Here is a 27,080-nt window from a genome sequence, read left to right on the forward strand (position 1 = left end):
CCACCCTGTTGCTCAGAAAAGATATTAAAGTCTTCCTTCACTCCCACATCATATTAAATCAGCGATCAATTGATAGAGATATCCTTTTTATCCATGAAGAAACATGGGACTGGATCCAGCCAGCTTTTAGTCAATACCCCTCCTCGTTACCTTTATCGCAGGTCCCATAATCCCCAGCATAGCTTGTTTGGTGGTCAAAGGGGACACTTTTCTTCCCTTTTTCACCAATGGAAATGCTAGTTGGATCCAACCCATGGTCAACAGCTCCTTCTCCTCTCTGTTCAGCAACAACCAACGCAGCCAGCGCTGACATTCTTACTCCTATTCAGTCCCAAAACAATGACTGAAATTCCTCAGTCTACTTAATCCAGCCAAAACAAACATGGCTTACACTCCGGCATCCTGGCCACAGCTGAAATCACCACACAGCCAAAACGAATATGGCTGATACGGCTTCTGTCCTCTACAGACAGCCCAACCGAACATGACTCGCAAAGTCTACCCCTCTTCAATTGCCTATTCAAAACCAACCCCAGACAAAGTGACAAAGACAAAATGAGATATCTGATTTATCTTAAAGGGTAGAAGAAGGTGGCCCCTCTTGACCTTGGACCATCACTCCCAAATCATTAAAAGAGAAGGTATACCAAGATGGAGAACACCCCATCGTGCCGCATCAAAAGTCAACATGGACAACCCCTTAAAGCAGAAAGGGGACCCAATAAATGAGGATATATCCCCTTTGCCCCAAATGAGGTATCGGAGGGCCATATCAAACTTCTCAGAAGCAGGCAGGTGCAGCACGTGGATTTCTTGGTGTTAGGGAGACTCCATTTTGGCTTCAAGGAAAATCCCGGCGCTTCCAAGCTCGTGAGCGCATCCGCTGCTGTGTCACCTTCGCCCCTCAAGCAGGGCAGCAGTCCTCGGTTTGCCAAAGGGATCTTCCAGTCAACAAAGAGACATGTAGCTGTCTAATCCCAGCTTCTTGGAAAGAAACTCAAGCCATTTCATTGGCAGAAGCAACGAGAGATAACAGCGATGCGGAGAGGAAAGGTTATGGCTTCTGGGGGCCTGGAGAAAGGACAACAGGGGTGGACAGTCCATCCACACTGAGCGAGGGGATGTGGACTTGTGAGCTGGAGTTACTGGGAAACTGAAAGAGAGAGAGAGAGACAGAAGCAGAGACTCAGGGGAATATCTGAATGAACCAAAAGCTCAAATGGATATTTTTCCAAAGGAAAAGCAGCTTGGGGTGGGGGTGGGGCTCTGGAGCAGGAAAGAAGAGGAAGGGCATTCTAACTTTCTTCTCATGTGCTGCTTCTCTGCTCAAGATACACATTTACACAGGTTGAGTCCTGGGTCCTCACGCTATTGTAAAAGCCACATGTAAGTAGCAGGTTCTTCTCAGTTCCCACATGGATGGTGCCCAGTTCAGATCACAAATGATACACGGGGAGAAGGGCCTTTGCCTCCCACCAAACACCATTTCCCCAACCCGTGATAGTCCCGCAGGTATACTCTTTGGCTTGTTTGGGAAACCCCTGTGTACACTCGTGCGTTTCCCCTAAAGGTTAAACAGCACACACCAGGATAGTTTCAGGTCAGAAAAATGCCACAGAGGGAAGGATGAAGTCCCTTCTCCATGCACATAAGCTTTCTTATGCAGCACTCATGGGTTATGGGGGTTTCTGGTGAATGAGACATCCTGGATGCTCAAGCTTATCGCTCAGCCCCTCCTGTTACCCAAAGGGATCAGCAGCAAACAACCCATCCCCCACCCCATCAGAAATGCCATGTCGACAGTCCCCAGGCCTAGTGGGACCGTCCCCCTTTCCCCTGAGCCATGGGGCCATCCTATGCAGCAGGTGACAAAGGAAATATAGACTGTGACTGAAAGTGCCAAAAAAGTAACAATAACAACAGGCTTTTGGTTGAGGCAGCAGGCTTCCTATTCCACCAACTATTCCATCAGTCGGCCTCCCTTGTTATGACATCATGCTTCATAAGCCTTGTTGAGGTGCTGCATCTGATTTTAACATTATCATTTCCTCTTGGGTCCAAAACCCTGTACTTTGTGAAATATGCCCTTTTCGCCAGTGATGCACCTTATTTTGTTTCATCGTTCTGCTGTTTTGGTTTTATTGTATTAAATTTGACTCGTTGGTTTTTATTGTCTAATTTATGTTGTGATCTGCCCTGAGCCTGGTATGGGAAAGAGCGGAATATAAGATCACTAAGTAAATAAATAAACAACAACATGACGTACTTACAATAAAGAAGTACTTATTAAAATGTATGCATCTTATTAATAAATACAAGGAAAAGCAAAAAACCTTATTCAAAAGACTATGTCATAGAATTCAAAGACAAGAAATGTCAAGTATGTAAATAAATAACTAACCACCATTCAGATTGCTGTTTGAAACCATGATACCAGTACAAGTAGATGTTTTTAGAAATTGTTTTTATGTTTTATATTTTTATTGTTGTTTTATTTTATTTGGTCACACAAATGTAACTGTGTGACCTTTAATTTGTGAGCCGCCCTGGGTCTGCCTTGGTGGGGAGGGCGGGATATAAATCAAATAAATACAATAAATAAAAATAAATAAATAACAGGTTTTTCACTTTCCCTTATATTTATTAATAAGATGCATACAGTTTTGATAAGTATTTTATTGTTGCTTAGTTAGTGTTACTTTTTTGGCACTTTTAATCACAATCAGCGTTCCCTCTAAGTTGAGTTAGCGTGAGCTAGCTCACAGATTTTTAGCCTCCAGATCACACATTTTTGCCTAGCTCAGGAAGGATGAGCCCAGAGCACATTAATTTATGCAGTACTTCACAGCTGTAATGGCAATGTCACCAACTTTAATGCCAGTAGATCTCAACTTTAATGCCAGTAGCTCACAAAGTAGAATTTTTGCTCATAAGACTCTGCAGCTTAGAAGGAATTTTGATCACAATCTATATTTCCTTTGTCACTTGCTTGGAACTGTGAATCCCATGCAGCAGGCAGACAAGTGGACCAGTTGCTCAGAAGTTCTCCAGATGTTCTCACAGCTGGCATCCGAAGCTGGCACTCGAGGAGGGCATCAGCTGACACCACAGCTGTGAGAAGCCAAGCGACAGCTAGAGGCATCAAGCCAGAAGGGGAGCCTCGGAGGGTACATGAAGATGCTGGGGTATGAGAGCCTGTGCAGTGTAGTGGTTAAGAGTGTCAGACTAGTATCTGGAAGACCCAGGTTCAAATCCCCGACATGCCATGGAAGCTCGCTGGGTGACCTTGGACTAGTCACACTCTCAGCCTAACCCACCTCACAGGGCTGTTGTGAGGACAACCTCGAAGAGAGGAGAACAATGTAAACTGCTTTGGGTCCCCAGTGGGGGAAATGGCGGAGTGTAAATGAATTAAATAAATAAAGAGGAGGAGGAGATGACTGGATTTATACTCTGTCCTTCACTACCCGAAGGAAGAAGAAGAAGACTGCAGATTTATACCCTGCCCTTCTCTCTGAATCAGACACTCAGAGCGGCTTACAATCTCCTATATCTTCTCCCCCCACAACAGACACCCTGTGAGGTGGGTGGGGCTGAGAGGGCTCTCACAGCAGCTGCCCTTTCAAGGACAACTCCTGTGATAGCTATGGCTGACCCAAGGCCATTCCAGTAGCCATAAATGGAGGAGCGAGGAATCAAACCCGGTTCTCCCAGACAAGAGTCCACGCACTTAACCACTACACCAAACTGGCTCTCAGAGGAGTCTCAGAGCAGCTGACAATCTCCTTTCCCTTCCCCTCCCCACAGCCGCCCTGAGCCCGTTACGGGGATATAAATATAATTAATTAAATAAAAATAAATAGATACCCTGTGAGGTACGTGGGGCCGAGAGAGCTCTGATAGAAACTGCTCTTGAGAGGAACAGCCCTGAGAGAGTTATGACTGACCCAAGATCACTCCAGCAGGTGCATGTGGAGGAGGGGGGAATGAAACCTGTTCTCCTGGATAAGCGTCCACGCATTTGACCACTATACCAAACTGACTCTCAAATGAAAACGGTGGCTGAGGGGAAGGAGCGCAGTCCCTGGGCAATGCCAGTTCATGGAATGTTCTAGATAATTGAGCACCAGATGACACAGCTTTCCTTGTACCTGAATAAAACCTCTAGTTTCTTTTCTCGAGGGAGTGAAAAAGGAGAAGTGGAACAATGTGCGATTTTTTGCCAGACCAATCATTTGAAAGGTTGCTGGTGGAGAAAGAAAACATAATACAACAAAACACAAACGCTAACAAATGAGATGGTGTGGATTGCAACTGGCCTCCATTTTGTGGGATTCAGCTGAAGAGGTGCTGAGTCAATATGAAACAGCAGAAACTGACACACAAATGGTCTGTACCTAAAGAAATGTGAAGTTGTTTAATTTAGTGCATCATGTATTTATGTTCCATCAAGTCACCACCAACTTACGGCAAACCCCAGCAAGGGACTTTCAAGGCAAGTGAGAAGCAGAAAATGGCTGGCTGTTGCCTTCCTCTGCAGAGTCTTCCTTAAAGGTCTCCCACTCAAGTACCAACTCTGCTTATCTTCCAAGATCTAATGAGATTGAGCTATACTGGGGTGGCCAAACTGTGGTTAGGAAGCCACATGTAGCTTTTTCGTGAAGCTCCCACCGTCCCATCGGCTGACTTGGAGAAGGTATTTGTCTCTTTAAATCACTTCTCCAGGCCGAGTCAACCAGTGGCTTAGGGAATGCTTTTATATTTCTTTCTTTCCACTCCTTCCTCCTTCCCCCATCTATTTGCCTTCCTTCCTTCGTTCCTTCCTTCCTTCTCTCAAACATCTGGCATTTATTCTATGTGGCTCTTATGTTAAGTAAGTTTGGCCACCTCTGAACAACACCATACAATTCCACATCCCTCATTTATTGCACTACTTAATTAACAATGAAATAGAATTCTAAATGACTCCCACACACCCAAACACTGTCCAGTTAACCTACTAATTGCTCAGAGAGCTGGAAGGCAAAAGCAGAAGTTACATCTGCTGAGCAATTAATTAGATTTTTGTCTACACGTTTTCACCGTTAATTAAAAGCATCGACCTTTCCCTCCAAAAAAAAAAAAAAAGGAAGATGAAATTTCAGGAGCAAAGCCACTAAGCAGGGCTCATTTTGTAGCAGGAGCTCCTTTGCATATAGGGTTGCCAATCCTCAGGTGGGGGCAGGGGATCCCCGGTTTGGAAACCTTCCCCCCGCTTTAGGGTCATCAGAAAGCGAGGGAAGGGGAGGGAAATGTCTGCTGGGCACGCTATTATTCCCTATGGAAATTTATTCCCATAGAAAATCATGGAGAATTGATCTGTGGGTATCTGGGGCTCTGGGGGGGGCTGTTTTTTGGGGTAGAGGCACTAAAATTTTCAGTGCCTCTCCCCAAAATACCCCCCAGGTTTCAAAAAGATTGGACCAGGGGTCCAATTCTATGACCCCGAAAGAAGGTGCCCCTATCTTTCATTATTTCCTATGGAAGGAAGGAATTGAAAAGGTGTGCCGTCCCTTTAAATGTGATGGCCAGAACTCCCTTTGGAGTTCAATTATGCTTGTCACAGCCTTGATCTTGGCTCCACCTCTAATGTCTCCTGGCTCCACCCCCAAAGTCCCCAGATATTTCTTGAATTGGACTTGGCAACCCTATTTGCATATTAGGACACACACCCCTGATGTAGCCAATCCTCCAAGAGCTTACTGTAGGCCCTGTAATAAGAGACCTGAAAGCTCTTGGAGGACTGGCTACATCAGGGGGTGTGGCCTAATATGCAAAGGAGCTCCTGCTACAAAATGAGCCCTGCCACTCAGAGGAACAAGTCCCTCACAGCCTCCCCAGGTGCCTACATTTTTGGAAGGAGACTGGGGGAAAATGCTGGTCTGGATGTTCTTTTAGGTATTCGCATTTTTGAAAAAGTCAGGGGAAACAGAGAACAGGAAGGGAGAGGAAAGGCATCGTGGACACCTAACATAAGGAAGATAATGCATCATGGCAAGAGCCATTTAGACATGATTTGCCATTGCCTGCCTCCAGGGCTCCTTTTGTAGAAAAAGCCCAGCAGGAATTCATTTGCATATTAGGCCACACCCCCTGACATCACCATTGCTTCACACAGGGCTTTTTGTAGAGAAAGCCCAGCAGGAACTCATTTGCATATTAGGCCACACCCCCTTTGTCACCATTGCTTCACGCGGGGCTTTTTTTTGTAAAAAAAGGAATTATTTGCATATTAGGCCACACACCCTGATGCCAAGCCACCCAGAACTGTGCTTTTCTGCTCAAAAAAAGCCCTGCCTGCCTCGGTTTAGTGACCCTGGACTTCCTTGGTGGTTTCCTTCCCAAATACTGGCCAGGGCTGACCCTGCTTAGCTTCCAAGATCTGGTGAGATCAGGCTAGTCTGGGCTATCCAGTTCAGAGAACCGCAGAACTACAGATGTGTAAAAGACACGATGCCTTATCACAACCCCTTTGCAATCCAGAACCAGCTTCTCTGCTCTCCCACCATCGCAGACCTCCTCTCTCGCCTCCGTGGACGGACCACAGCCAACAAGAGAATCTCCACCTTCAGTCCTCTTGAGGGCCTCTGATCTCATACCATACCTGGAAAGAGAGTTTGGCCGGGCTCCGGGGAGCGATGGGGCTCAGGGTGCTCCAGAAATGGATGGTGGGGGGCAGGGAACTCGGGGTGAGCAAGACCGGAGTCTGCAAAGAAAGGAAAGGGCATGTCAGATCCTGGAGAGAAAGAAAACAAACACACTTTCAAGGGACTCCAAGACCAAGCCGCTGAGGCTGCCAGTTTGGTTTCTTTTCTTAACTGCAAGAAGAAAAGAAGTCAAGATTAATGGACTGAATCCTCTTTCCCAATGGACTCCTTTCCTTCATCACCAGAGGTGGAATTCTAGCAGGAGCTCCTCTGAATATTAGGCCACACACCCTGTAGTCAATCCTTCAAGAGCTTACAAGGCTCTTTTTTTGGTAAGCTCTTGGAGGATTGGCTACATTAGAGGGGGGCGGCCTAATATGCAAAGGAGTTCCTGCTAGAATTCCACCCCTGTTCATCACCACCCCATCTGTGAATAGGGGGACTCTAAGAAACAGATGCAGTTTTAAGAAGTTTAAAATGATACTGCTTTGGGGTATATCTGCTTTTTGTAAAAATATATATATATTGTTGTTTTGTTGTCATTGTGCGTGCATGACTGGAAATCGGGGGCTCTCATACCTTTTATTATCATTAATTATTATTCTTATTATTTTGCCATCAAGTCACAGCTGACTTACAGCAACAAGGTGGGGTTTCCAAGGCCAGAGACATTCAGAGGTGGTTTGCCTTTGCCTGCCTCTACATCGTGACCCTGGTATTCCTTGGAGATCTACCATCCAAACATTAGCCAAGGGTGATCTACCAGGATCGGGCTAGCCTGACCTATGCAGGTCAGCAGAAAAAGAAATATTGGGAGGGGTGATGGAGACTTGCAAAAAGTGGCCCTCCTTTGCACCTGATCATCTTAGAAGATGGGATCGAGGGTAACAGTCCGATACGTCCCCTCCCCAATCCCACAAAGTGGACTCCCAGAAAACACCTCTCTCACTTCTAAGGTGAGCGACTGTAGGGTCAATTGGTGGTCCAAGCAGGGCCAGCGGATGGGAGTTGGTGAGGTAGGTGGCTGCCTGGAGCGCCACCTCACCGCAGGGGCGGGGTGGTGGGTGCACCTTCCCTGTCTCCGCTTATGCCGACCCTTATGCTCTTCCTGGCTCCCTCTGAAGCGGGAGAGGGCCAGGCATGGGGCGGGCTGAACCACACGTTCCTGAAGAAAGAATGTGCGGCTCGGCCCACCCCGTGCCCAGCCCTCTCCCGCTTCAGAGGGAGCTGGGAAGAGGTCTTTCCAGATCCCCTTGAAGTGAGAGAGAGCCGGGCACGGGGTGGGCCAAGCAATTGCACTTCTCACGTGCGCCAATAACCCATTGGGTGGGCGGGGTTCGGCCTGGGGTGTCAAAACCCCTAGCGCCGGTCCTGGGTCCAAGAGGCCAGATTTGGCCCAGTTGCTGATTCCCTGCCCACAGATCTATACATATATCTTTGGATACTGTTATAAAGGCAGGTACACAAGAGAGGGTCTTTTCAGTGGCAGCCCCATGATTACGTCTATTCTGTCTTGAAACAGCTGCACGGACTGCTGGTTAAGTTCTGGATGAAATTCAAAGTTTTGGTGATTACCTTTAAAGCCCCAAGCATTCAACTCAGAACTTGTGATGCCTGGCCCCTGGGACATTTGCCTGGCATCCACCAGGATGAGGACCTTCTTTGTGGTGGCCCCATCCTGGTGGAACCAGCTGCTGGATGATTTGCAAGCCATGCAGGACTTATCTAAGTTCCAGAGTGCCTGCAAAACAAAGCTCTTCTGTTTGGTTTTTAGTTATTTGGGTTTGTTATGAGGGCTGCTTCTCAATTTTGTTTGTATTATGTTTCCAAACTAAGATTTTAATGTTTTAATTGTTGTTAGCCACCTTGAGAGCACCTGGTCTCTCAGGTCCATCAGTGGCTATAAGCCACAGTGTACTGTCAGAACTCTCTGTCTGAGACAAGTGATGCTCTGTATTCTTGGTGCTCGAGGGGGACACAGTGGGAGGGCTTCTAGTGACCTGGCCCCACTGATGGACCTCCTGATGGCACCTAGGTTTTTTGGCCACCGTGTGACACAGTGTTGGACTGGATGGCCCATTGGCCTGATCCAACATGGCTTCTCTTATGTTTGTATGTCTGGGGCAGTGATGTTCTGTATTCTTGGTGCTTGGGTGGGGGGGAGGACACAATGGGAGGGCTTCTAGTGTCCTGGCCCCACTGATGGACCTCCTGATGGCACCTGGGCTTTTTGGCCACTGTGTGACACAGAGTGTTGGACTGGATGGGCCATTGGCCTGATCCAACATGGCTTCTCTTACGTTCTTATGGAAGCTCATTCTCCCTCAGCAGTATGGTCCTGCATGAGCTCCATGGGAATTATCTCCACCAGCTCCCATTCATTTCAGTGCGGGTCTTGCAGGAGACTGTTCCAGTGGATCGTGCCCAGTAGTATTTAGTATGGAAGGAGGTGCCATTTGGATCATCTGTCTCAAACCCCCGGATGCTCCTGTTTGCCCATTGTCAGCTGGCAATTGGAATGGCTGCTTGCTCCACAGTGCTCCACAATGATTCTGGATCAACATCTGGAGCAGAGGTCCATCAGTGGCTCTTAGCCACAGCGTATTGTTGGAACTCTCTGTCTGGGGCAGTGATGCTCTGTATTCTTGGTGCTGGGTGGAGTGGGGGGGGGAGCAGTGGGAAGGCTTCTAGTGTTCTGGCCCCACTGATGGACCTCCTGATGGCCCCTGGGCTTTTTGGCCACTGTGTGACACAGAGTGTTGGACTGGATGGGCCATTGGCCTGATCCAACATGGCTTCTCTTATGTTCTTAGGTGGCAGATAAATGTAATAAATAAATATGGGACGATCTCCCAAGGGAGGTTTCTGAGGCCGTCTCACTTTCAGTCTTCAGGAGGCAGTTGAAGATGGTTTTATTTAGCATTGTTTTTGACTAATTTAGTTTCTATTTCGTGCAGTCCTAACTGGGGATTTTAAGCTTTGGGTTTTTAGGCATTTTTATAATCATTGCTTTATTTACATTGTAAGGCCCCCTTGCTTTCCTCAAGGTAGAAAAGAGGCTAACAGATGTCAAATAAATTAATTAAATAGAAACAACATTTGGTCTTTGGGGTGGAGACGAGAGGAGTTTAAACATCCTGTCATATCAAGTACGTCCCTGACAAAAAGGGATATCTGACATGGACGCCTGCACTGTATCTGGGAGACCCTAGTTAGCCTAAGCCAGTTGGTCTCCCTCAGTCTGGCCTACTTCCTGAGGGTTCTTGTTGATAGGATAAAATGGAGTAACGGAAGACTGATTTTCAAGTGAAGTATCAATATCTCAGTAAATCAAGAAAGCAATAAACAGCATCCCCAGAGTGGTCAACCAGGCCTTGGGGACAGATATGGTCTCACCAATGCATGGGAAGAAATAACGGTGGTTGGAGTCAAGGTACTCCCCGTCCCGCCAGGCGCCAGGAGACTGTTCACGGCAGCATTCACTTTCTCCTGAGTGGGCAGTGACGGCAGCTCCAGGACTTTTGGCTTCTTGCCCTTTTGGGGCTGTCCCTCAACAGAGACGGTCACTGGGCTGGGCGACGGGGCTTCCTCCTTCAGCAGCCCGGGCCCCTCCGCAGCCTCCAAGGAGGCCTTCTCTGAGGGCACGATCTCTTCCTTCTCCGCAGCATCCATTAGAACCAGCAGAGCGGCGGCTTCCTCCTCCAGGTCCAAGTTTTCCTCCTCGACCTTCACCAGCACCTTTTCTTCAAGAGGGGACGCCTCTAACGGGGTGGGCTCTATTATGACCTGGGAGAGCAGGGGGAAAAGGGGTGGGGTGGGAGATTCCCTGAATATCAGTCAAGCAAATTCACCTCAGCTCCCTCAACTTTGGCCAACATCCCACACAAACCAAAGACAGACTTCACATTCACCTCCCACTTTAATACAATGATCTTTCAAATGACTACTGGTCTCTTTTATGAAAATGGGGGTTTGTCACACTTAGGGTTGTCAGCTCCTAGTTGTCATACAATAGGAGTTAAATATTTTCAGTTTCAAGCAAAAGTAACGACCCCCAAATACTTCTACCACCTGAGGCCTGGCACTTTTTCTCAGCCTAAGGTACCTCACAGGGTTCTTGTTGCCAGGATAAAATGGAGTAGGGGAGCATGACGATGTACATTGCTTTGGATCTCCATCAGTAGGATTGCCAGCTCCAGGTTGGAAAAACACCCGGATATTTTGGGGGTGGAGCCTGAGGAGGGCAGGATTCAGGAGGGGAGAGACTTCAGTGGGGTGTAAAATTATCCAATCCACCTTCCAAAGCAGCCATTTTCTCCAGGCAAACATTTTTGTCACTTGGGAATCCACTGTAATCCCAGAAGAACTCAGCCACCACCTGGAAGTTATAATCAACAACGGGATCACAGTGGAGATACATTACAAAAAACAAACAACAAACTGTGATGTAAACAGGCTACCATACTTTTATAAAGGAAAAGGTAGTCCCCTGTGCAAGCACCAGTCGTTTTCAACTCTGAGGTAATGTTGCTTTCACAACGTTTTCACGGGGTGGTTTAGGGTTGCCAAGTCCAATTCAAGAAATATCTGGGGACTTTGGGGGTGGAGTCAGGAGACTTTGGGGGTGGAGCCAGGAGACATTGGGGCGGAGCCAGGAACAAGGGTGTGGCAAGCATAATTGAACTCCAAGGGAGTTCCGGCCATCACATTTAAAGGGACAGCACACCTTTTTAAATGTCTTCCTTCCATAGGAAATAATGAAGGATAGGGGCACCTTCTTTTGGGGCTCATAGAATTGGACCCCCTGGTCCAATCGTTTTGAAACTTGGGGGGTACTTTAGGGAGAGGCACTAGATACTATACTGAAAATTTGGTGCCTCTACCTCAAAAAATAGCTCCCCCAGAGCTCCTGAAACCTCCAGATCAATTCCCCATTCTACCCTATGAGAATCGATCTCCACATAGGGAATAATGAAGTGCTCAGCAGACATTTCCCCCCCCGCCCCCTCCCCGTTTCTGGGGACTCTGAAGTGAGTCAGGAGTTGCAGCCAGTACATGTCAAAAGCAAAAGCCTACTCACGAGTTGCAGCCAGCTTCTTCCAAGTAATACAGACATCCCATCCCAAGAGGAAGCCTTTCCAAGCGGAGCCTCCGGAGGGGGTAAGTCACATGGTGGCTTTGGGGGCAGGGCTTCCCCCGCCGGCCAGCTGACTGGGGGCGGGAAGCAGCCTGGGAAAGCGAAAGAACCCCCGCTGGGACCTGGGGATTGGCAAGCCTAGGGTGGTTTGCCATTGCTTTCCCCAGTCATCTACACTTTCCCCCCAGCAAGCTGGATACTCATTTTACTGACCTCGGAAGGCTGGAAGGCTGGAAGGCTGAGTCAATTTAGAGACGGCTACCTGAACCAGCTTCCGCTGGTATCGAACTCAGGTCGTGAGCAGAGGGCTCCGACTGCAGTACTGCAGCTTTACCACTCTGCACCACGGGGCTCTACCATACATATATAAAATTATATAATATAATTATATATATATATATATTTATTTATAATTACTTGAAGATTTACACACTTTCTAATTATAAAATTGCTTTTAAATTGACAAATATCTTTGATACAAAAATCCACAATAACAGCCATAGGAAACATTTAAACCAATTTCAACAGAGCCCATAGTAATTTTAGTGATACAGCATACAAGTAACTAGTTACAATAGATGCGTTTCGTGTTGCCACTTCATCAATATTATACAAATCCTTGTCTTGTTAAGCTGTATATGATGGAGTAAGCCAGTTCCTTTTACTCAAAGCATGTGCAAATTCTTCCAATTTATTGCTGGCCAAAATACTTCCCATACAAGCACTGAGGCTTTCTATAGGAACCACCCATTGTTGCAATGTACTTGTCCATAAGGAGCAAGCCTATTTATCTGGTTCCAAACCTTCAATTTTAATATTGGCATAATGCTCTCAAGTTGCAAACTATGCAGCAGTGAGACAAATCTTTAAAAAATTCTTATAAAAGATAAAGCCATTCTTCATTTTGAGCAGGAACAAAGTCCTTGCTTCTTATTGCTGGCCAAAAAAAGTATGGTTGTCTATTTACATCGCAGTGTATTTGTTTTTTTTTTTGTAATAAACCACCTGGAAGTTGGCAACCCTAGCCTCAGTGGTTTAAACTGACACTGGAGACACTAGTTACTTTGAAAAGAAAAGGTGTGACTTGAAACCACCGTTGTTTTGTTCTGATTTCGGTGGCGGTCCCACAATTACATAACAATCCCTCAGGGAGGTGCCCTGGCCCCCTCACTGTCTATCTTCAGGAGGCAGTTGAAGACAGTTTTATTTAGGACTACATTTGACCAATTTAGTTCTTTATTGGCAGTCTTCATGGCCGATTTCAAATTGCGACCTTTTATTTGTTTCTATATCTATCGTTTTATTGATATTGTTTTCATTTTGTCTTTCTAAATAATTTAGTTCTATTCTAAGCTGCCCTGAGTTCTGCACAGGAGAAAGGTGGTTAATAAATGTTTTAAGCAAATAAATAAATCCTCTGCACGTCTAATACACGGACACCATGCAAGCTTGAACAGGATCTGACTTCGCGTCCTGAGGCGTTTCCTCCTCCCACCACTCTTTTTTATTTGTTTTTGAGGTAGTGCCTGAAAGAAAGTTCTGGAGCATTCAAAAAGACACTTACTGTTTTTGTATTCTTTGTCTGCCCTTAATAGAAGGTATTGTGTGGATTGTGTACCTGGCTTTCAATTCTGCTCTGCCTTTCAGTTTATATGGGACTAAATTGTCTACTTTGGTCTCCCGGGACTCAGAATTCCCTTGCTGACTCAGATCCAAAACCCCAACTAGGCCAGTATCCAAGTTCCTACCAAGGTCTGTTGGGTGTCTCTGGAAAGCTACAAAACAGATGGTGTGAGCCGTCCTGCATTGTTCATCCCCATCACTTGGCATTTGGGTCTACCCAGAGTCTTGTCAATCAGACACACTCTGGGAGTTCCATGCTTGGGACTTCACTCCGAGGTCCTGCGGGCTCAATTTTGACTGGGGCAACAACATGTGGGGAGAGGGGACGTTTCGCTTTCCCACCTGCACCATTTTCCCAATGTGAAGTGGATCCAAGGAACTGCTGTTGCACTTTTGGGGAAACCTAGGCTTCCCAATCCCCAGATCCCAGCGGGGGATCCCCCAGTTTTACAGGCTTCTCCCCGCCCCCAGCCAGCTGGCCGGCGGGGGAAACCACGCCCCCACAGCCACCATGCACCTCTAGATCTCTGGCAGGTTTAGAGACCTGCAAACGGGTCCTTTTCAAAATGTGTGTGTGTTTGTGTGCCTTTAAAGTTAAGCAGGAAGTACTTCATGGGAAGGGTCAGCAGCACAGTCCCTTCATTTGTTTTGCTTTCGCTTCAGAGCAGAGAGAGAGAGCGCAACGTAACCCCTGTTCTTTTCAGATGTCGTTGTGGAGTAGGGTTGCCAAATCGAACCCCAGAAATATCTGGGGACTTTGGGGGTGGAGCCAGGAGACTTTGGGGGTGGAGCCAGGAGACACTGGGTTGAAGCTGGGGGGAGGGGCGGAAACAGCGCCGGGGAGCCTCTTCTCCGCTCGCCGTGCTGCTCCTCCGAGATGGGCTCAGCCTGAGCCCATCTCGGAAGAGCAGCCACGGAGCGGAGCAGAGGCGGCAGCGGCGCGGCGGCCTCTTCTCCGCTCACCGTGCTGCTCCTCCGAGATGGGCTCAGCCTGAGCCCATCTCGGAAGAGCAGCCACGGAGCGGAGCAGAGGTGGCAGCGGCGCGGCGGCCTCTTCTCTGCTCGCCGTGCTGCTCCTCCGAGATGGGCTCAGCCTGAGCCCATCTTGGAAGAGCAGCCACGGCGAGCGGAGAAGAGGCCGCCGCACCGTTGCCGCCTCGCCCGCTCCGCCTCTGGGGTGGAAGCGGAGGTGGGGGGGTGGAGGCGGGCCGGGGGCGTGGCGAGCCGCAAGTCTGGGTCCTAGAAGGGCCCGGATTCGCGGCTCGCCATGCTCCTGGCCTGCCTCGCCCTCCCCTGCGCTGCTGCCGTCTCTTGGCTGCTCCTCCGAGATGGGCTCAGCCTGGGCCCATCTCGGAGGAGAAACTGCGGTGGGCGGCAGCGTCGCGGCGGCCTCGCCGGCTCCAGGATTCGGCAGCTCGGCGCCGTTTCCCCCCTCTCCCCCTGCTTCCATTTTTTGGGGGAGCGGGGGAAGAGGGTGGAAATCCTGGGGTCCCCCGCCAGGGCGGGAGGTTTGGGAAGCCTATTGTGGAGGAACCAGACCCAGTAAGTGTGTGTATGTGTGTGTGTGAGAGAGAGAGAGAGTGGGTTGCCAATCCCCAGGTTTGGAGGCCTTACCCCCGCTTTAGGGTCATCAGAAAGCAGGGCGGGGGGGAGGGAAATGTCTACTGGGCACTCTATTATTCCCTATGGAGAACGATTCCCATAGGGAATAATGGGGAATTGATCTGCGGGTATCGGGGGCTCTGGGGGGGGGCTGTTTTTTGAGGTAGAAGCACCAAATCTTCTGAGCCCGCCTTTGGCGGGGGAGGGCGGGATATAAAAATAAATTTACTTTACTTACTTTACTTTACATATAGCATCTAGTGCCCCTCTCCAAAATGACTGGACCAGGGGGGTCCAATTCTATGAGCCCCAAAACAAGGTTCCCCTATCCTTCATTATTTCTTATGGAGGGCATTTTAAAAGGTGTGCTGTCCCTTTAAATGTGATGGCCAGAACTCCCTTGGAGTTCAATTATGCTTGTCACACCCTTGCTCCTGGCTCCACCCCAGTGTCTCCTGGCTCCACCCTCGAAGTCTCCTGGCTCCACCCGCAAAGTCCCCAGATATTTCTTGAATTGGACTTGGCAACCCTAGGGAAACCTGAGTGTGTAACCCATCAGTACACGTAACTTTCCCCAACAAAGTTGATAGTGGCTGGATCAAGAAAGCTGTGGAGCTCAGGGTGGGAAGACTTAAACTGGCCCTCTCTCCCTACATCCTGCCCAATCACAACCAGGGGTGGAATTCTAGCAGGAGCTCTTTTGCATATCAGGCCACAACCCCTGATGTAGCCAATCCTCCAAGAGCTTACAAGGCTAATAGGCAAAGAAGCTCCTGCTAGAATTCCACCCCTGATCATGACCGTTTACCTGCTCACTCACCATCTGCCCTCAGTCTCCCTTCTAGGGTTGCCAACCTCCAGCTGGGGACTGGAGAGCTCCCAAAATCATGAACTGAACTCCAGATTTACAGAGATCAGTTTTCCTGGAGAAAACGGCCACTTTGGAGGGTGGACTCTCCAGGCTCCATCTGGAGGTTGATAACTCTATCCAAAGGGCTATGTCACATTATCCTCGCGTCCTCCCCATTTGATCAGATGTTCATTGAGAATTGTGTGGTTGGAATTCAATTCCCAATCAAGCAAAGATCATACTTAGATCAGGGTCATGGTGGCTGAGGGGTGGGGGCTTAAACTCTCCTCCCCATGCTATTTTCCCAACTTGAATCTGCTTCAAAGATCTGTTCTTCGTCTCATTGAAGAAACTTAACATGTACTGACAGTTACCATATGATTTCCTCAAAAGGACATATAGTGGCTCCCTGAAGCCGTTTCAGGGTGGTAAAATGGCGCGTGACGACACCACTGCCTTGGCAAATACTATGAGATTTTGAAGGTGGTATGTAGAGAGGGTGGAGTTTGAGAAATTTCCCTAATCTCTGTGGTCCAGACCGTAGAGTCACATGAGGATTCCTAGAGCGGCTTTCCAAATCTGAGCCCAACCAGATGTGGGCTGGGGAATTCTACGTCTGGAGCTCTCAGTGAAAAACACCCCCTCAGTTCTCCAGACACAGAACTCTCAACGTACAGAATTCCCAAAGTACATCTGGTTTGGTCCTCGATGGTAACCCACTTTGGGTCGTGCCACACTAAAAAGCCAAGCCTTCCCCCAACTTGCTGGAACTTTTCGGGGGGGGGGGGAGAACGTACTTGTAAGGACTCTGCAGACTCCTCTGGTTCCTCGATGCTGATATGGAGCTGCGGGAGACCCTCCACAGGAGCGAGGGCAAGGGGTGACGGTTCAGGGACGGCGGGGGGCGGCACAACGGGCAGGATCTCCGTCTCTTGGCGAGAGGCCCGTCCAGCGGGCACAGGAGTCTGCAGCGACTGAATGGTGAAAGTGGAATAGAGCCCAGAGCGCATATATTCATTCCGACTGCTACGGGGGGTGCCGCCGCCCCCACGTGGGGCCTTGGGGGCACCAAAGGCTGCCTCTCCTACTTTGGCATCAAGCTGGATCTGCTCCGATCTTTTGGCGCCCCCCTCGTCCTTCACCCCCTCCATGCTGGAAAGTTCCGGGTAGGAGACGAACTTGTAGACGAATTTCTGCCCGCTGACTTTGCGGATGATGTTCTGGAGAGGAAGAAACAGAAGGTGGGAGAATGAGAGTGGCGAAAGATATGATGGTCACGTTTTGTCTGTCACGGCTCTTGCGAAGGGTTGCCCCAAAGCAGAGGTGAGGCTGCAGCCTGCGAATTCGCAGCACTTTGAACGGGCTAATAGGACGGAAGGGGCCGTGGCTTAGCAGCTCTTTTGCACACAGAAGGTCCCAGTTAAAAGGATCAGGTAAGAACATAAGAGAACATAAGAGAAGCCATGTTGGATCAGGCCACTGGCCCATCCAGTCCAACACTCTGTGTCACACAGTGGCCAAAAAAGACCCAGGTGCTGTCAGGAGGCCCATCAGTGGGGCCAGGACACTAGAAGCCCTCCCACTGTTGCCCCACCCCCCAAGCACCAAGAAAAAAAAATCACTTGCCCCAGACAGAGTTCCATCAATACGCTGTGGCTAATAGCCACTGATGGACTTCTGCTCCATATGTTGATCCAATCCCCTCTTGAAGCTGTCTATGCTTGCAGCCACCATCACATCCTGTGGCAGTGAATTCCACGTGTTAATCACCCTTTCGGTGAAGAAGTACTTCCTTCTATACGTTCTAACCCGACTGCTCAGCAATTTAATTGAATGTCCATGAGTTCTCGTATTGTGAAATTGAATGTCCATGAGTTCTCGTATCTCGTATTCTCTACCTTCTCTATCCCATGCACAATCTTGCAAACCTCTATCATGTCACCCCCTCAGTCAACATTTCTCTGAGCTAAAGAGCCCCAAGTGCTTTAACCTTTCTTCATAGGGAAAGGGTTCCCACCCTTTAATCATTCTAGTTGTAGTAGGTAGTTGGTGATGGGGAAGACCTCTGCCTAAGTCCCTGGAGATCTGCTGCCGGTCTGAGTAGACCCATGGTGGGATTCAGTATAACAAGTCATCACTGTGATTTATGGCTATTTTAAAATTAATAAAAATACAAATGGTCCTTACATAGAAAGATATCACACCTAATTACGGTTGCCAGTGCACTGGTCCAGTTGGGGGTTCCCCCAATTTTGGGGGCTTCAATCCGCCGCATGCCAGCTGAACGACAGGGGAAGCCCCACCTCCAAACAGCCCCCTACCACATTGATGTCATTGTTGCACATGGACACTCTAGCATTTTGGCCAAAAAACTACGGTAACCATAGAGCTTTTAACCAAAAATGCTAGCACATCCAAGTGTGATGTACCTCAGTGTGATGTCACTTCCAAGTGATGTCACTGCTGCATGTGTGCTTTGTGCATGTGCAGGAACATCAAGGAACGGACCCAGAAGCCCCTTGCTGGAAGAAAGGTAAGACCTGGCAACTCTACAACTAATAAAAATGATCTGTATCACAGAATGCAGAAAAGCCCCATCCTTTTCATATTGTAGAACAGCTTCTGTAATGAATTGTAGTAAGCTGACGAGCACTTAGATGCAGGGGTGGAATTCTAGCAGGAGCGCCTTTGCATATTAGGCCACACCCCTCTGATGTAGCCAATCCTCCAAGAGCTTACAAGGTTCTTTTTTGTACGCTCTTGGAGGACAGGCAACATCAGGGGTATGTGGCCTAATATGCAAAGGAGCTCCTGCTAGAATTCCACTCCTGCCTAGATGTAAGCCCATTTTGTAGCTGATCATCCTTCAATTTGTCGTAGATCTTCTTCAGAAATTATCTCTCTTATTTATACACAAAGAAGCAAGCCAGTCCATTAATGTTTCATTAATCAAGTACAAAGCCTTCAGCCTTAATACTCGCCGGCAAAACGCTCTCCAAGCATGCTGGCAAAGACTATGTGTGAGGAACATTTGTATCTTTATTAATTATACAATACTGTAGCCATAAATCACAGTGATTGCTTGTTATTAGGTTTTTATACTGTAGTCCCAGTTTGTTTTTCAGATTCAGTACAAGGCAGCTTCATTTGTTTTCGTAAGTACTGCGCAAACAACCAATTTTCTTTGGGCCAGAGAATGGAGGCAGAGAGAAAGGAGGGGTTTAACCTTGTACTTCTGCACCTTCACCAATGGAAAGCAACTCACATACATCCAAGGCAAATTTTTGGCAGAAAAAGCCCAGCAGGAACTCATTTGCATATTAGGCCACACACCCCGACATCACAATTGTTTCACACAGAGCTTTTTGTTAGAAGAAGATACTGGATTTATATCCCGCCCTATACTCTGAATCTCAGAGTGGCTCGCAATCTCCTTTACCTTTCCCCCCACATACAAAAGACACCCTGTGAGGTAGGTGGGGCTGAGAGAGCTCTCACAGAAGCTGCCCTTTCAAGGACAACTCCTGTGAGAGCTATGGCTGACCCAAGGCCATTCCAGCAGATGCAAGTGGAAGAGTGGGGGATCAAACCCAGTTCTCCCAGATAAGAGTTTGCACACTTAACCACTACACCCAGCTGGCTCTCTTAGAAGCCCAGCAGGAACTTATTTGCATATCAGGCCACACCCCCTGATGCAAAGCCAGCTGGAACTTCATTCCGGTGCGTTTCCGCTCAAAAAAAGCCCTACATACATCCCACGCTGTTGGTAAAGGCTATAGCAGGAGGGGCCAAACTTGCTTAGTGTATGAGCCACATGGAATACAGGTCAGATGTTTGAGAGCCACGAGACAGGAGCCACCAATAATCCCCTCCCTGCAGCAAAACAGAAATCAACACCGCCCCGCAGCACGAGGGCAACGCCTCCATCAGCAGCAGAGCCTCCAGCATAAGGAGGGCTGCTGCAGCGTGTCGGGCAGGACTGGGGCGTTTGCTGCAGGGATGCCAAGCCAAGAAGAGGATGCATGCTCTGCCAAGCTCTCCTGCTTCCCCTCCTGCGCACTTGCCTCGCAAGACCAGCCGGGCAGAGGCTCAGGCTGCCAGGCAGAGAAGGGTGTAAGGAGAGCTGCTGTGGGAGGAACCCCTGATTTGGAGGCCCCAACCTACTGGCACAAAGCAAGCTGCCCGGGGGATCCCCACCCTCCAAAAGCCCCATCGCCGCACGATGTGCCCTGTGCAATGACGTCACCCAGAAGTGACATCATCGTGCTGAGCATGTTGCACCAGGGACACTCTAGGATTCATGGTAAAACTCTATCCTAGAGCATCCCGGTGTGACAACATCACATCTGAGTGATGTCATCGCACTGCACACACGAAGCACGTGCGAGAGAAGAAGAATAAGCCTGCAGATTTATAGCTAGCCCTTCTCTCTGAATCAGAGACTCAGAGCGGCTTACAGACTCCTTTATATTCCTCCCCCACAACAGACACCCTGTGTGGTGGGTGGGGCTGAGAGAAGCTGCCCTTTCAAGGACAGAGTCTCAGAGCAGCCTACATTCTCCTTTCCCTTCCTCCCCCACAACAGGCACCCTGTGAGGTGGGTGAGGCTGAGAGGGCACTCATAGCAGCTGCCCTTTCAAGGACAACTCCTGCAATAGCTATGGCTGACCCAAGGCCATTCCAGCAGTTGCAAGTGGAGGAGTGGGGAATCAAACCTGGTTCTCGCAGATAAGAGTCCACACACTTAACTACACCAAACAGGCAGCGGCAGAGGGACTTGGCAACCCTACCCGTGGGGCTTGCGCTGCCATCAGCTGCAGCAGTGTCCAAAGCCGTGTGGCATTAACACAGGCAAGGGGTCATCTTCATCCTGGTTCAGGGCCATTGCAGGCACAGGAAGGGCTGTCAGTCCCCTCCCTTGCCACGCATAGCCAGGAGCCAGAAGAGCCCCAGTGGTTCATCAGCACTCTCTTCTCTGAGCCACCCCCAGCAGCAGCTTGGACGTCTCGGGCAGCCTCCCACCTTGTCGTAGTAGTACCGCAGGGCCCGGCTCAGCTTATCATAGTTCATGTTGGTCTTGTTCTTCCGGAGCCCCCAGAGCCGCGCGACCTCCTCCGCGTCCACCAGCTTGAACTCCCCGTCGTTGGACGTCCACGCAATGAGATGCCCGTTGCTTTGCTGCTCCAGCAGCTGGAGCAGGAACTGCCACAGAGTGACCGAGGGATCCATGACTAGAGAGGCCAAAGGGAGCGGGGAGGCGGGGGAGAGAGAGGAGACAAGGAAAAGCTGGTAAGCCAGTGCTAACATGCTGTTTCTGACTAGGGTTGCCAATCCCCAGGTGGGAGCAGGGGATCCCCGGGTTTGGAGGCCCTCCTCCCGCTTCAGGGTCGTCAGAAAGCGGGGGGAGGGGAGGGAAATGGCTGCTGGGAACTCTGTTATTCCCTGTGGAGATTTATTCCCATAGAAAATCATGGAGAATTGATCTGCGGGTATCTGGGGCTCTGGGGGGGGGGCTGTTTTTTGGGGTAGAGGCACCAAATTTTCAGTATAGCATCTAGTGCCTCTCCCCAAAATACCCACCAAGTTTCAAAAGGATTGGACCAGGGGGTCCAATTCTATGAGCCCCCAAAGAAGGTGCCCCTATCCTTCATTATTTCCTATGGAAGGAAGGAATTGAAAAGGTGTGCCATCCCTTTAAATGTGATGGCCAGAACTCCCTTTGGAGTTCAATTATGCTTGTCACAGCTTTGATCTTGTCTCCACCCCAATGTCTCCTGGCTCCACCCCCAAAGTCCCCAGATATTTCTTGAATTGGACTTGGCAACCCTCTTTCTGACGCATGCTGTGACTTTTACAGGGCTTCTAGCTCTGGGTTGGGAGATTCATGGAGTTTTGGCAGGGGCAGAGCTTGCAGAGGGCAGGATTTGGGGAGGGGAGAGACCTCAGCAGGGTATGATGCCATAGAGCCTATCCTCCCAAGCAGCCATTTTCTCCAGAACTGATCTTGGTTGTCTGGAGATCAATGCTATACAGGGGTGGAATTCCAGCTGGAGCTCCTTTGCATATTAGGCCACACCCCCTGATGTAGCCAATCCTCCAAGACCTTACAAGGTTCTTTTTTGTAAGCTCTTGAAGGATTGGCTACATCAGGGGTGTGTGGTCTAATATGCAAAGGAGCTCCTGCTAGAATTCCAACCCTGATGGCATGGCATGGCATAGCATAGGGATACCAGCCCCCGTGTCCTGCAGGAAAAAAAGGCTGGAAAGGCATCCACGTCAAGCCAGCCTCCAATTTAGAAATTCAGTATTTTATATATAGCAAAATATTCATAGAAAAACACAGTGTTATACAAAGTGCAAAAGAAAACCACACCCGAACAGACCATTCATGTACTTATAATCAACAATCCGTTCTTTAAAGCTGGGATTTCGGGAAGTGGTGCGATGCGCCGTGAAAATAGAGTCCAATGTTCCAAATCTTCTTTTAGCTAGCATAAAGACTGAATTCAGCAAGGCACAAGATCGCAACAGGGACGCACCTAATGCCCTGTTTCACACGAGGCTTCAACGAGCTTCAAAACAAACTGAAACAATTCATATGGGAGACCAACGCTCCTACATTCTGCAGACAGACAACAGCTTTACAAGGCTCTTTTTTGTAAGCTCTTGAAGGATTGGCTATATCAGGGGTGTGTGGCGTAATATGCAAAGGAGCTCCTGCTACAAAAAAACCCCCTGCTTTGGGGGGAAATTCTATGGTTTACACCCAGACTGATTTCGCACTAGGCTTGTTCCTTGTGGAGAGCGCTTTTGCTCTCGACGTTTCTCTTGGTGTTCGCACAAGCTGCCATGGAGATGCAAGTTGGATCGTCACTTTCCCTCTGCAACCGAGATCCTCTTACAAGTGGTTTCTGCTTGCTGCGCCAACTCGAAAACGAAGAGAAGAACCGGGGGCAAAAGGGCTCTCCACCTAGGACAAACTCTACCTTAGGGACCGTCACTCCCCATATGTTCCCCAGAGGGTACTCCGATCTGGACCCAAAATCTATTGGTAATCCCCGGGCTGAAGGAGGCCAAGTTAAAAAGTCACCAGAGAAAGGGCCTTCTCGATCACAGCCCCCCACTGGTGGAATCAACTGCTGGAGGAAGTGAGGGCCTTGCGGAACCTTGCCCAGTTCGGCAAGGCCTGCAAACCCGCTCTCTTCCAGCTGGCCTACAACTTACATGGAGCCTATATCGTAGAAAGCTGAAGGATAGCATTGTCACTGAAAATGAATAACGTCAAGAGTTTTAGCACTGAACTAATTTTGATTGTTTTATTTATAGAATGAGTAATTTTATAAAATGTGTAACTTATAATATGCATGGTTTTAACTGTTTGTAGTGATTTTATGTTGTGAGCCGCCCTGAGCCTGCTTCAGCGGGGAGGGCGGGATATAAAATAAATAAATAGTGCGAAATCGGTACCAGTTTTACTATAGAACTTGCCTAAAAACCAGAGCATCCCCCTTGCAATGTCCCCAAAGCGATGATGTCACTTCCGGGTGATGTCATCCCGTCAGGGATGTCATGAGATGTTCCCACCCACCCTTGGGATGCCCCCCAAATCCCCCCTGTCAGATCGACAATGGGACCTGGGGACCCTAGTATAGCAGATCTCCAGGTGGAGGGGTGCCCACCCTAATTACAAAGGCCCATTCAGTCAGAACCATCAAATGCAGAAGTAGAGCTTTCCCAGGTCAGTATAAAAGGTATGGGGAGCACATATGTGAATACTACTCAGACAATGGGCAGACTTCCTGTACACAGAAAAATAGTATGCAAAGAGAAAGGCTTGGCTGAATCCAGAAGAAGAAGACGGCAACGACGAAGACGACAACAACGAAGAAAACAATGACAAAGATGACAACGACAACATTGGATTTATATTCTGCCCTCTGCTCAGAGTGGCTCACAATCTCCTTTATTGTCCTCCCCCGGCTTTTTTTGTAGAAAAAGCCCAGCAGGAACTCATTTGCATATTAGGCCAAACCTCCTGACATCACCATTGTTTCACACAGGGCTCTTTTGTAGAAAAAGCCACTAGGACCTCATTTGCATATCAGGCTACTCTCCGACAGAGGCGGCAGCAACTGCTGAGAGCGTGCATAGACCCATGTTGAAAAAATTGAGCTGAGTCTCCGTGTAACATCGGGAGAAGGAGGCTGACGAAGTGATCGAAACCGTGAGGAGTCCTTTCATAAGCGGTTCCTTCCTTACTCTCTCCACATCGTTAGGAGTTGGGCACTGAGGAAAAAAGCATTCATCCACAACTGAGTCTACTTGAAGTCGATTTACAAGGCTACTGAAAGACTGTGTGGGAAAATTCATATGTTGAAAGCTCAGTGTTCCTTAGTTTTGTTTTGTTTAAGTTTCATTTAAGCTTGCACTAAAACGTATCTATACACATTTCTGCCAAGATCGGGCAGTAGCAGATTACTAGATAAGCTCTGCTAGACCTACTTGTCCACCTAACTATCCCTAACCTGGCCCAGTTGTGGAACCCGCACTGCTATCTAGCCCTCCTTAGGGGCTGTGGGTCTTTACACATCATTCAATTCATTCTTACCCTGCCTTCCTCATAAAAGTTCTGAGCGGGGGTTGCCAACCTCCAGGTGGGGCCTGGCAGCTCATCTCCAGATGACAGAGATAAGTTCTCCTGGAGAAAATGGCCACTTGGGGGGGGGGGCGGGGACTTGGCATTATGCTCCACTGACCCCTCCCCAAATTTCACCCTTCCCAAGGTCCAGGAATTTCCCAGCCTAGAATTGGCAACCCTATCTGTGTGACACACAAGGGTCATTTTGTAGAAAAATGGGTGGTGGAGCTCATTAGCATAATCTATTAGCATATGTCGCGCCCACCTCCCAGCCGAAAGCAACCTGATGCAAGAAAGGAGAGCCCCAGGCGAGTGAGGCCTGCTTGGTCTGGCTAGAGATCCAGACAGCCCAAGCAGGCCTCGCTTTCCTGGGGCTCTCCTGAGCCGCCCCCCTCAGTCAAAAGGCCAGCAAGCCACCCTCCTCCCAAAACCACATAAGAAGTGTAGAAAGGGTGGTGTGGGCTACTCCAGGGGTTAAAGAAGGCTGCTGGGGGTGTGGCAAAGCCCCAGTGGCTGGCTGGCTGCCCACTCTCCTAATCCAGGGGCTGTTATGCAGCTGCACCTACTATTCAATGGACAAGGTAGGTAGGTGGGGAGGTGGAAGGGGAACCTTCAGAAAGGTTCAGGAGCTGTGCTCCTGTGAGCTCCTACTGAATCTGAGGCCTGGTGACACAGATGGTTGTTCTTTCTTCCTTTTCCCCCTAACAACTCTTGTCAGCCAGGAAAAGCTGACAGAAAGTGACTAGCCCTAGGCCACCCCATATGGCAAGGAAGGATTTGAATCTGGCCTCCTTGGTTCAGCAGCCCGCTAACCTAGGGTTCCCAAATCCCCCGCTAGGCCTGGAGACCCCCGATTTGGAGCCTCCTCCCCCCGCTGGCCATAAAAGGGAAAGCGGGGGGAGGGGAGGGGGAGAACGGCAGCCCTTCCCACCCAGCCCCGATCGATTGCAGCAGCCAGAGCTCTTCCGTTTTCTCAGGCTGCTTCCCGCCCCCAGTCAGCTGGCCGGTGAAGGGAGGGGAGCCCAGCCACGCCCCCAAAGGACCATGTGCCTTTGCACCTCCGGAGGTGAGTGAGTTCTGCCGGCTTCCTATTCCATGCCATAAAGTGCCCAGCTGGTGTGCCTGTGTTGCTGTGAGAAGCTGGCAGCAACTCGTGAGTACAGAGTCCCCTGCATCAGATTTGCCAGAAACGTCTTCTCATAGGGTATAATGGGGAATTGATCTGGAGGTTTCAGGGGCTCTGGGGGAGCTGTTTTTTGAGGTAAAGGCACCAAATTTTCAATATAGTATCTAGTGCCCCTCCCCAAAGTATCCCCCAAATTTCAAAACGATTGGACCAGGGGGTCCAATTCTATGAGCCCCAAAAGAAGGTGCCCTTATCCTTCATTATTTCTTATGGAAGGAAGACATTTAAAAAGGTGTGCTGTCCCTTTAAATGTGATGGCCAGAACTCTCTTGGAGTTCAATTATGCTTGTCACACTCTTGTTCCTGGCTCTGCCCCAATGTCTCCTGGCTCCACCCCCAAAGTCCCCAGATATTTCTTGAATTGGACTTGGCAACCCTACGCTAACCACTTGCAACAGCCTGCTAACCACTACAACCACACTGGCTCTATAAGCAAACAAACAATTTCTGCACGGCTCCCTCCAAAGGATTCTGTGACAACCTCTGGAGAAAGATGCCAATCTTCTGTTTTGAGAGCTGTTGCCTCACAGGATTACACAATCTCGGAGCTCAGGAGGAGGAGGACTAAGGAGTATTTCGACAGTTCACAGTGAATGAAGTCATAGATGGAGTTTATCGTGCCACATATTGAAAGCCAGTGTGTGCAGTGGTCAGATTAGGCTGTGTGGACCATCGAGGTTCAAACTCTCACTCTGCTGTGAAGTTTGCTGGGGGTACCTTGGGCCAATCGCTCTGAGTCTTGTTATGTGGATGAAAAGAGAACCATGATGTACGCAACCCTTAACTTCTTGGATGAAGTGTATTAGACTGATAGGGCTTTTTTCTGGGAGAATGCGGCGGAACCTCTTTATGGAAACAAAATTCTCAAAAAAATGTTTAAAAGTTCTTAAGGAGCATCTGTATGTTTTTCCTTCACGTCCCTCTTGAGAGTTCTGGCACCTCTTTTCCTAGAAAAAAAAGCCCTGTTGATAGATATGCCACAAAACCCCTTAAGACCAGAGACCCCCCCAATCCCCATCATCTGCTTTTGGAGCAAGAAATCAATGAGGTTATAACTCTGACACTCAGTAGTCAGTTTGGTGTGGAGAGCCAGTTTGGTGTAGTGGATAAGTGTGCGGACTCTTATCTGGGAGAACCGGGTTTGATTCCCCACTCCTCCACTTGCACCTGCTAGCATGGCCTTGGGTCAGCCATAGCTCTGGCAGAGGTTGTCCTTGAAAGGGCAGCTGCTGTGAGAGTCCTCTCCTGCTGTGAGAGTCCTCTCCAGCCCCACCCACCTCACAAAGTGTCTGTTGTGGGGGAGGAAGGTAAAGGAGATTGTGAGCCGCTCTGAGACTCTTCGGAGTGGAGGGCGGGAT

At 49.0% G+C, this 27,080-nt stretch overlaps 1 protein-coding gene across 1 annotated transcript in view; it reads right to left on the bottom strand.

Annotated features, from left to right (window-relative positions):
• Positions 1–666: 666 nt before the first annotated feature.
• ELK1 (ETS transcription factor ELK1) overlaps positions 667–27,080 on the bottom strand; it is a 36,301-nt gene continuing 9,887 nt past the window's right edge. The window contains exons 2-6 of the mRNA XM_060253142.1: positions 20,921–21,129; positions 16,696–17,118; positions 10,083–10,472; positions 6,644–6,745; positions 667–1,153 (exon numbers count right to left, since the gene is read on the bottom strand). Of these exons, the coding sequence (XP_060109125.1) occupies positions 1,055–1,153; positions 6,644–6,745; positions 10,083–10,472; positions 16,696–17,118; positions 20,921–21,129 (1,223 nt within the window). The 3' untranslated portion in view covers positions 667–1,054. The remainder of the gene's footprint in view (positions 1,154–6,643; positions 6,746–10,082; positions 10,473–16,695; positions 17,119–20,920; positions 21,130–27,080) is intronic.

Source organism: Heteronotia binoei, chromosome 13, assembly GCF_032191835.1.
Source record: "Heteronotia binoei isolate CCM8104 ecotype False Entrance Well chromosome 13, APGP_CSIRO_Hbin_v1, whole genome shotgun sequence".
In the NCBI taxonomy this organism is placed as follows: Eukaryota; Metazoa; Chordata; class Lepidosauria; order Squamata; family Gekkonidae; genus Heteronotia; species Heteronotia binoei.